We start from the raw sequence: 10,844 nt of genomic DNA, 5'->3' as shown, positions 1-10,844 counted from the left end.
GGGAGTGTGTGGGTGGCAGCCAGTGTGCACCAGGAGGATGGAGAGGCTGCCTGCTTCCCCATCTCAGGGTGGGTGCCCGAGTCCTGGGTCCCAGCTGCCTGTCCGTCACAGTCTCCACGTCTTTATCCCTTGCCAGCAGCCGACACCACCAAGCACTTTGGCTCAGGGGCAGCTCTGGGGGTCCTATCTCCCCTGGGGAAGCGGGTGACTCGGGAGCCCTGGCAGCATGGGTGGACAGTGCAGAGTTAGATCTGCTGTCCCACTGGCTCTTTTTGGAATTAGAGGCCTGGCATAAGTATCTGCAGTCTTCGTCTGCGTGTCTTCGCAGGATGGGGAGGATGAGGAATTCCTAGCACCTTAGCAGTGGGGGCAGCAAATGCCACCACAGAGCTCTGGGGAGGCTTTGAGTTACGCCTTGGAAGTCCCTTTAAATCCCCAGGATCTGTGTTGGAGGTGTCTTGGCCTCCCAATAGGGCAGTCCCTCTTAAATCTGGCTTGAATTCCTTTCCAGAGGGAGCAGGACCCTTCTCTCAGGAGATGAGGTCAAGTGCAAGCAAGCTGGCATCCTCTTCCCCAACTCGGTGGGGCCACCGGCCTGGGCCTGTACACCCACTGGTCCCGGCATCCTGGCCCCCGTCAACTCGCAGCCTTCATGGGAGCTTCATTCCAGCTCTTTGGGCGTGGGGTCCAGGCCGGGTTCCCTCCTGCGTCTGGCACTTTTAAAGAAGCCAAGCTGTGGGGATAAATGGCAGAGGCTCAGGGAAGGGCAGGGTCCCCAAGACCTGCCTCTTCTCCCCAACACCTGCCTCTTCTCTCCACTCTCCCTCTGCTAGCCCACCTCAGGCCTCTGCTCAGAAGGTTTCCTGAATGCCTCAGCTTTCCATGAGTAGTCCCCCACCCCAGACTACACAACAGGCCACTTAATTGATGGGTTGTTGGAATGGGGTGGATGGAACTCCAGGACTGGAGACAGAAGCCTCGGGGGACTCTGCCCTGTCACACTGCTCTTTGGGCCTCCCTCATCTCAGCAGCCACAGGAGACAGAGACTGCCAGGGCTTCTTAACTTGAGGGGTTCTTAACAGAGATGAAGGGGACAGTTAACAGTCTGATAAGTTTTGGAGAAATTTGGCGGTTGTATATGTGTATATGTTGCTTTTTTCCCTGGTAAATGGAACCTGAGCTTTCTGGTTCTCAAAGGGGCCCACAGACGGGTCAGTGCCATAGGTTGAGTGCCACCTAGTGGCCCCAGCCACCTGCCTGCTGTGCTGAGGGCTCCATGCTGCAGTCAAGTTCTGGGGAGGAGACTGGGTGGCTGCCAGGTCCCAGGAAGAGAAGTGAGTGTAGCCACGGAGCCCACAGACTGGATCCCTCCCCATCCTGCCTCCCTCCCCATCCTGCCTCCCTCCCCATCCTGCAGGCCCCTCACCTTCCATAGTGCCAGGACCAGCAGGGCCAGGAGCAGGAGGCCCCCCAACGTGCTGCCCACAATGATCCAGATGGGGATCTGCCAGTCTTCTTGCTTGGAGATCTCAAAAGTGATCTGCAAGGGCAGAGGGCGGGAAGGGCGGTGGCTAGATCAAGAACCTGACTGTTCTGGGGTCCGTGTGGCCACCTGGGCCAAGACTGGAGGGCAGGAGGCAGCTGACACTGCATCACTGAACTCAGGGAAATGCTGGAGGCGACGTCTGTTTGCAAAGGTGTTGGTTTCCCAGAGCCAGGCCCTTGGGTTACCCCCGAGAGGAGTAGCAGACCTCCTGCCCCTTAAGCCACAGTGTGAGTTTCCCAGGAAGCTGAGATGTTTTGCTCTATCCAAAAGGACAGGTTTAATATAAAAGGGAAAGACAAGTGAAGGATGCGTGCACAGACACAAGCAGGCAGAAATGTGCCCTTGAAAGGGGCAGGTTTGCAAAGAGAGGCCTGCCTGGTCACAGGGGGTGGCCTCGGGGAGCTGCCTCTGCTGCTTGGCAAAGGGAGAAGGTCAGTGAGTAGAAACACCGCCCAGGCCGAGGCGGCAGGGGCTGGTCTCCCAGCAGCCGCAGGGATGCGTCATCTCCTCTGGGAGAAGCACATTCAATTGTGCCCCCCGGTGGCCCCACACACCTTCCTGCTGCTGCGGTTGAATTACTTCTGGGTCTGGCACCTAAGGACTTTTCTATATTTGGTGTGTAGCTCATAGATCTGAAAGGGTTGGTGATCTCCCAGTGGCCTCCACATCTGCTCCTACAGCCGGCCTGATACTCTACTTCTCTACAGCTTGTTGAATGACTATGTTAATCATTTCTACCTCCACTCTAGCAGCTTCAGTTTCTGGCCTTGTGAATCCTCTTTTCCAAAAGCTCTGCTCTTCCCCCCACTAGAGGGGTGGTGGCACTCAGCCTGCAGAGGCGCAGGCTGTCCTCTTACCTGGATTGTCTGTCTTGATATGGATGGGGTCATAAAAATACCTTTCTTTACGGAGGCAGGGGCCCCACAGGCCAAAGAACCCAGCGCCCGAGAAAGCTCCTCCATGGCCCTGGGTGGCTGGACTTGGGTGGTTTACTCAGGTCCTTGCCTGCTTTTCTGGCCAGCGCCTCCCTGGGTTGGGGCTGGAGGTGACAGTTGCCCGCCAGGAGCCCAGGCCCGCGGTTCCAGGACATGACCAATGGGGGGCAGCAGCGTCCCACAGCTTCGATGCCCTGGCACGGACCAGTCTTCTTTCAATATTCAACTGCTCATTTTCCCACAGAGGTTCACCCTTTTCCTAGACCCAGATTTGGGACAGTCTGACCTACAACATTTTGAGTCCCAATAATGAGACATGTTGGTGCTGGAGACTAAGCATAGAAAATTTAAGATAGCAGTGTCACAAGACCAGAAGCTGGAGGTGGGGGAAGAAGTGATTAACACAGTTGTTACACCACCTATAGGAATGCAAAATCCTTAGGCACCTACAGCTGCAGCAGGTATTAGATGCTCTAGAAAGTCCTGGGCCAGAGGAGGGGATGTGGAGATGGCGTGTGCCATTGCAGAGAATCCCCTGTCTGTACAGAGCACCCTAGTCATGCCCTACAAGTAGCTGATTAGCAACAGGTAACAATTCCACAAAGGAATGAGCGCCCCCCCCCCAAAGGACACTGTACAGTTCTATCTTGTCCTGGCTGGAAGCAGGTCTCCCAAGGCTGCTGCTTGTGTCCATGCAGGCATTTCTTCACAAACTTGCCCCATTTAGATAGAGGCAGCTCTTTCTGCCTGTGTCTGCAAGCATCCTCTCCTTTCCTTTTTTAATAATAAACCTGCATTTGATAGTGGTTGTACCAGTATGCATTCCAACCAGCAGTATAGGAGAGTTCCTTTTTCTCTATAACATCGCCAGTATTTATTGTTGCTAGTTTTTTTTAATTGCTGCTCTATTCAGAGTAGGGAAGATATGGAATCAACCAAAAATAGATGACTGGCTCAAGAAGATGTGGTATCTACACACAGTGGAATATTACCCAGCAATCAAAAAGACAAACTCATGCCATTTGTGGCAACCTGGATAAAGAAGGAAAGGATCATGCTTAGTGAAATAAGCCAGAAAGAAAAAGAAAAATACAAGTGGTTTCACTCATAGCAAGAATGGAAGGGACCAGGGTGGAAAAAAAGTAATTGTAATAAAAATGAGTATCAACCAAAAAAAAAAAAACCCTGCCTTTGGATGTAACTAAATGTCTCTGTCTCATGGGAAACGCACATTGTGTCACTGAAGGGGAGCTCTGAGGAAACTTTGCTCAGCAGTTACTACCCAAGGACTTCTGTCTCTGAACCCAACACCTCTCTAACTCAACATCATCCACAAATCCAGTTCATACCAGACTTCTGAAGCACAGGTCACTTGCATTTCATTAGATTTGAGGTGTGAAGGAGATTTGGGTGGGGAGAGGAGTGGGTGCTTCCTCATGGTGGCTGCCAGTCTGCCCAAGTCGCAGACTCACTGCGGCCCACTGAGCCACCCCTGGGGCTGACAGGCTTGGAGGCCCGTTTCTTCTAGGGCAGAAAGCAAAATGTGCAGATTCCTTCCTGCCTCTGCCCCCTTGGGGCCATTGTGTGCAGCCTGGACACTACTGAATGCTTGCTTCTGCTCCACCCCACCTCTCCCTTAACTGCCTGCTAATCTTGCTTCCCCTTTCTTTGAATGCTTCACCAACCCTGGTGGGTCTGTCTCTGGGGGGAACACAGCGAGAGTGTAGAAGACCTGAGCAGAAGGGGGGGCCCTGCTCAAGCTGGCCTAGCCAGAGCCCAGGTCCGTGGGGTCCCCAGGGGCTTACCTGGCGGCTGGGGTCCTCTTCTCGGAAGATGAAAGGACTGTGGAACTGCCTCTGCAAGGCTGCGTTGACTGTGATTTTCAGCGATTTGTACTTGAGCTGTATAAAATCAGAGCTCTCAGAAATTGGCTCCTCTCCAGTTGGGAGACGCCCCAGCACCCACCTCCTTCCCATCCTCCCAGCCTAGCTCAGGTGCTCTACATACTGCTTTCAGGGACCTCAGCCAGAGGTTCCCAGACAGGTGGAAATTGATTTCCTGGCTGGGAGCCAGCCTCACGTTGCAGTTGATGGAGACGATGTCAGAGTTGCTATGATTCTGAAAGAGAACAGAGGGCTTGGGGGTGAGTGGTCAGGCTCTGGGGGAGCAGGGGGAGGCATCTGGTTATGACCTGAAAAATGGGAGCTGGAGAGTGGATCCCTAGAATGATGGCTCAGCTGCACTGCTTGACCAACTGGGGGTGGAGGGGCAGTGGACGGGGGCAAAAGTGGGGGACCCAGGGCTGGGGTTACAGGGGATGGCTGGGGTCAAGGGGAGGATGGCGTATGTGAAGTGAATCTGCATCACTTGGATGTATTCTGGAACAGAATTTTGGTCCAACATTAGGAAATCTATAATGTCATCACCCTCCAAAGGGAGAAAAGGAGCAAATTACATGATGATTGCGATCGATGAATAGATTTTAGGGACTGCAACTTCTGCTCATGATAAAAACTCCCAGGGAATTTTCTAACTCTGAATAAAAAAACATTTATGTCAAAATTGACAGCAAGTATACTTTAATAATGAGAAATTAAAAACAATTGCTTTAAACTCAGGGTCAAGACAAGACTGCCATCACTTCTATTTCCCATTGCCCTGGAGGTCCTAACCAGAGCAATACGGTGAGAACATCTATAAAGATTAAATTATAAAACTAAAACAGTTACTATTATTATTTACAAATATCTTCTTAGTGGGAAACCCATATACATAGGCCGATGAGTAACCAGAATGTGTTAAGTTCTAGTTATTTTGTTGCCCTTTACAGCCACTTCCACACAGCCCCGTCCCCTGCCCGTCTTCATGAAGAGCAGCACCCTCAAAAGGTGCTTTGTGAGAGGCCCTTTGTGAGAGCTAACACAGCTAAGAGTTTTGTCTGGGTAAGAAATAGTGAAAACAAAGCCCAGAAACTGGCATCTGGGGACAGACAGCCAAACATAAACCTGGGGATGAGCAGGTGTGTTGGGGTGGGAGGGGAGGCTGAGCTGCCTTCTGTTTCTCGGACAGGCGGCCACTGTCTCCAAGGAGACACAAATGTTCTGGCCCCACAGTTGTGCTCTGCCTGGCCTCTACTTATCTCTCCCACTGGCCCTTTGAGGCTCAAGCCTGAGTCCCCCCACCATCTCTATTCCTTTACTCCAGGTTGTCTGTCTTGGGGTATCATTAACAGGTTAAAATTAAACCTCACCCATTGAGATGAAAAAAAAAATGTGAAAAATGATGTTAAAATAAACGAAAAAAAAAAAAAATTAAACCTCACCCTGGGCCCTCCCTGGTGGCGCAGAAGGTTAGGACACAGCACTGCAAGCCAGCCGCAGCTGCTTCAGTGTGAGTTCGATCCCCGCCTGCCCTGGTGACCCACATGACGTGGCAGACCTCTCCTGACCCACCCGCTGCTCCCCTCAGCAGTGTACTTCGTAGATCTGCCTGTTCTGCTCCCCACTCTGTCTCTGGTGAATCCTCTCACCGCCGCTGCACCTCTGGCCTATACCCAGTTCTGTATGCATAATTAAATAAATCTTAAAAAAAAAAAAAAAAGCAAGCCTCACCCTTTGCCCAGCAGGAAGGTTTGGGAGACTGGAATAGATAAAGGGAATTGATAAGGTTCCCATGGGAATCAGGACTTGAGATTCATCTCTCTGACTCAATGCAGAAGCAGGGCCAGGGCACATTCCTTGTCAAAGGTCAATGCCCAAGACTAGCTGTCGCAACACTAACGAGCCCAGACCAACTCCCCAGTCATGAGAAGCCTGCAAAATAGCTTATAAAAGGGAGCCCCACATCCCTCATACGCAGCCCTCTCGTGTCGCCTGCCGCTCCTCTCAGCAGAGTATTTCAGTAAACCCTCCTTTTCTGGCCTCCACGCTGTCTCTGGAGCATTCTTCCATGCCCGCAGCCTCCACGCCCGATTCTTCCCCACAACAGTCTGCTCACACATCTCTACACGGACACGATGTCTCCGGGCTTCCTAGACACACACTCTCCCCAGGAGGTGGGGAGCTGCAGAGGGGCAGCAGTCCCTCCCCCCATTCTGTGTCCTCTTGGAGGCTGGCACAGGCTCCCACCGCCAACCGAAGTGGCCCCCACTCAGGCAGTACCCCTCCTCCGGGCCCCCCTTGGCTCTGGAAGCGTGACACTTACCAGCTGGGGTGCAGGGCTCGTGTCCTCCTCTGTTGGAGTGTGCCGGTACTCGGTGCTGTTCCCCCAGATCTTACAGGACGTGTTCCCCTGCACAGGGACACAGGCAGCCCCACCGTCAGCCCTGCTGCTTGGCCCCCCAGAGATGCTGCTTTCCCGCTTGTCCCCAGAGAAGGGGCTGATCCCTGGGGAAGCTGGGGTCGAGGACTTGGGGACACACGAGGGTGCTGTCTGTTGCCTCTGTCCCCCTCCCCTAAGTCGACTCCCCGGGGCATCATACCTGGTCGGTGAGGAAGTCCCGCAGCACCAGCAGACGGTTGCCAGCCCTGGTGGCGATCGGGATGGTGATTTTCATCATCACCCCGTGCACGGGGAACAAGCCCAAGTTTTGGACCTGTAGTCAGAGATGGGAAGGTGTCAGTGCACCTGGTAGCAGAACCTGGTAGCAGTGTGTGTGGGGGAATGGTGGCCCTAGGGGCTGACCAGACCCAGGACAGTGAGGGCCCCAGGGCTCTGGGAAATGCCCCCTCAAGGCTCTGGCATGCAGCCTTCATTGTGGAGATGCTAAACTCTGCATAATCCTGGTTGGGGCCGAGGGGAGTAAAGTGCATGGAAAGTGCTGGAAGGGATGGGGGCCCCAGAAACTGAGGACAAGTTAGGGGGGGCCCTGAGGCAAGGGAGTGAGGGTCCTTTTATTTCCCATCACTGCTGGTGGGAAGGGAAATTGTTGGTGTTAGAGATGGTGACAGCCCTTGATTTATGATGGTCAGTCATTCCTCCATGAAGGACCTGAGCAGTGTGTGAAGTCTCACTTTCCAGCTGTGAAACATGGCGTGAGAGCCGAGTGACCGCCAGCCGGGCTTTGGAATCCCAGAGACTGGGACTGTAACCCAGCCACGGGTGAGCTGTGTGGTCTTGGCCAGCTTACCAGTCCTCTCCTGGACAAACCATCCAGACCGCAGTACCCTTTTGAACGTCAGCCCTCAGCACAGCATTTCAGGGGTGGGAGAGACCCCAGGGTGTCTGTGGCAGACTGCTAAGAAACCTCCTGATTCCTGGTATCTGACAATTCTCATCCTCCTTAGTGACAAAAACCTACCTTCCCTGAGAGCTAAATCACAATGTTATAGACAATGAGAGGTAGGGGATGGGGAGCGGCCAGGGAGCCTGTTCCTTAGTGGGGAGGGCGGGCTTTCCTGTCTTCCCTCCTTCCTGCCACCTGGAATGCAGCCGTGTCAGTGGGAGCTGCAGCCTTCTTGGGCTGGGAGAGGCACTGGGAGGCTGAAAATGGCACGGTGAAGATGGTGTGACAGAAAGACAGGCCCAGTTTCAGATGATTTTGGGAAGCTGTCAACTCTGGGCTTCCTGTATAGGGCAGAATTAACCCCAGTTCATTGAGATCATTAAAACCAGTATTCAAAAGACTATACACAGACACAGCTCATCTTCCCTGCTGGAGACTCCATTGTTTTCCAGTTGAGGACTGCAAAGCTCCGAGAGGGCAAGGCACTTGTCCCAAGTCACACATGGGAGGGGGCAGGGACAGGCTCACCGCCTGAGCTAGCAATGGCTTGAGTCTCCCGGCTCAGCTCTGTCTTTCACTCACCGCCTGGCTCCTCAGCCTTACCTTGAAATTGCAGCTGAAAGGGGGCCCGAGGCCATCATATCTCTCCAGCGAGCTGTTGGGCTTGACCTCATAGTGGTTCAGGCTGCTGCTCCTGCAGGGACAGAGGACAGGCCGCCGTGGGCAGTCAGTGTTGGCTGGATGGGTGAACGAAGGAGAGAGGACGTGGGCTTGCGCCTGCGTCCTCCCTGAGCGCCAAAGTTACATTTCCGCTGGTATCCATCAGGAGGGACTCTGAGGATCAGCGGGAAAAAAAAACACCGAGGCCCACGGGCAAGAGCTGCCTTTGCGGGTGGGGTGGACGCCTCCAGCGAGGTACTGGCTGTGGCTGTGCTGGCCTCTCGCCTGGGGCAGCACCCTCTGGAGCGTGCACTCTCCCGGGGGCACTGTGGTCCAGGCTGGGGGGGGGGGCTGGCTGCAGCGGGGCTGACCAGCCCTCCTCTATACTGCCGGTTAAGTCCGCCCACCTGGGGCCTCTCAGAGCACAGATGGGGGGCCAGTGACAGATCAGGGGAGAGGGTGGTGGGAACAGTGGGCCTGCGGAGAGGAGCGTTTGCTCCGTGGCACTGCTTAGAATTGCTGGCCAAGGTGGTAGTGACCAGCAGAGACACTTTTTTTTTTTTTGCAATTTTAGACTTTTTTTATTAAAAAGTTTATTTTTACATCATTTTGCACATTTTTTTTTCATCTCAATTGTAATCCCCACGGGTTTCCCATCACCAAATCACCCCTGTGCCACCACCATAGTCCCGTGCATTTCCCTCCCTTCCCCCCCCCGACCCGTTTTTGATCCCATTCCCCACTCCACCCCCACAGAATGTCTCTGGTCTATGGTTGTTCATTATTTTTGTTATTTTCTCGCCTGGTCCATTATACTCCTCCAGCAGAGACACTTTTAATCAGTTTTATTACTGTCTTAGAATTCCCTATGGCCCTTGCCTCCCGCTGACTGCCTGCACCTCTGGGGGGTACCCGCCGCTGCCTTGGGCTCCCCCTTGCAGGGCTTGGGGCTCCCTGGGGGCCAACCCACTTTGACTCCACCTCCCCACCGTGGATGAGGGGGCTACACTCTCTGATCCCCGGGGTGACACTTTGGTTCTGGCCCCTCGTCACTGGGATCCTCCCGCAGGCCCTGGCCCTCACTGGGGTCCCCCGAAGGCGCCCCGTCTTGGGCCTGACTCCTCAGGGGCCTGGCCCACCTGGTGAAGAGGATGTCCGCCTCGTACTTGAGGTGGAAGCGCAGGAGGGCTGCGTTGTCCTCCTTGGTGCTGTCATCCTCGTCGCTGTCACTGTAGGGGGAGCCAGGCAGGGTGGGGTCAGTCCCCCCTGGCCACAGGGGCCAGCACAGGGGTCACTGCTGCAGGAGGACTGCAGTCCGACTGAGAAGCAGCATCCTGGTGTGCCCGAGGCCGGGGCCGTGGGACGGCAAGGGCGTCTGAGGGCTTCCTAGAGGAGACAGCTGGAGCCGGGAAGGGTGACCTCAGCCTCTCTGGGGGGCTGTCTGGGCGGGTGTAGGTGCAGGGAAAGACTTGACAGAGGTCAGGAGGGCTGGGCTGGCCTGGCCACAGGAGGCCTGGGGCCTCCTGGTGGGGCCCCTTAGTCAGACTGGCAAAGCCCACGTGGTGCAGAGAGGCGGCCACCCAGCCTGGCCCAGGGGAGACAGGAGGGGCTCACTCGGGCTCATTCATCTCTAATCCTTTCAGGGCTGACCTGCTGGGGGGCAGAGAGCTCCCACAGGCTGGCTGTGGGTGCTTTGCTGCCTCAAAAAGGCCAGAGAATGAAGTTGAGAGACCTTTGGAGGAAACTTGGTTAAACGTGCCTCCTTTCATAGTTGAGCTCCAAGAACTAGTGGGGCAAATCACCTAAAAATGTGATTCTGTTCACTGCATATGCTGCTTTATTCCCTTTGGAAAGCTTGCTCCAGGAGAGGTGTTTAGTGAGGAAAGGGACACCTGACACCCAGAGACACCCCAAGGCCCCCTCCTACCCATGCCTGATTCACAACCTTCCACAGACTACTTCCAAGCTGTGTGTCATTGGGAAATTCACTCAACTTCTCTGAGCTTCTCTTTTCTTGTCCACTGGGAGGTGCATCTGTGTGCCTATCTGAAGGTGCTGTTGAATCTGACAGATATTATATTGAATGCTTTATAACTGCAGGGTTATAAAATAATCAGCTATAGGCCCCCCTGGTGGCGCAGTGGGTTAGGGTGCAGCACTGAAAGCTCGCGGCAACTATTTCAGTGCAAGTTTGGTCCCCGGTCCTGGAGGTGACCCACATGGCGCGGCAGACCTCTCCTGGACTGCCTGCTGCTCCCCTCAGCAGAGTATTTTGTCAATTGGCCGGTTCTGCTCCCAGCTCTGTCTCTGGTGAATCCTCTCACCGCCCCTGCACCTCTGGCCTGTACCCCAGGTCTGTATGCACAAATAAATAAATCTTTAATTTAAAAATATATAATCTACTCTAGAAACCACGACGCAGAGTTGAGAGTATTATTCACATCCAGAATGAGGAATGGTGGCAGCACAGGGTGCAGG

The 10,844-nt window shown here is 54.2% G+C and overlaps 1 protein-coding gene across 1 annotated transcript in view; it reads right to left on the bottom strand.

Annotated features, from left to right (window-relative positions):
- Positions 1–12: 12 nt before the first annotated feature.
- ITGA11 (integrin, alpha 11) overlaps positions 13–10,844 on the bottom strand; it is an 84,488-nt gene continuing 73,656 nt past the window's right edge. The window contains exons 22-28 of the mRNA XM_012728519.1: positions 8,310–8,400; positions 6,963–7,076; positions 6,686–6,772; positions 4,490–4,600; positions 4,288–4,383; positions 1,428–1,541; positions 13–733 (exon numbers count right to left, since the gene is read on the bottom strand). Of these exons, the coding sequence (XP_012583973.1) occupies positions 662–733; positions 1,428–1,541; positions 4,288–4,383; positions 4,490–4,600; positions 6,686–6,772; positions 6,963–7,076; positions 8,310–8,400 (685 nt within the window). The 3' untranslated portion in view covers positions 13–661. The remainder of the gene's footprint in view (positions 734–1,427; positions 1,542–4,287; positions 4,384–4,489; positions 4,601–6,685; positions 6,773–6,962; positions 7,077–8,309; positions 8,401–10,844) is intronic.

This window comes from Condylura cristata, unplaced genomic scaffold, assembly GCF_000260355.1.
Source record: "Condylura cristata isolate star-nosed mole 26May11 unplaced genomic scaffold, ConCri1.0 scaffold00023, whole genome shotgun sequence".
Classification (NCBI taxonomy): domain Eukaryota; kingdom Metazoa; phylum Chordata; class Mammalia; order Eulipotyphla; family Talpidae; genus Condylura; species Condylura cristata.
This window is presented reverse-complemented; position numbering and strand designations above follow the sequence as displayed.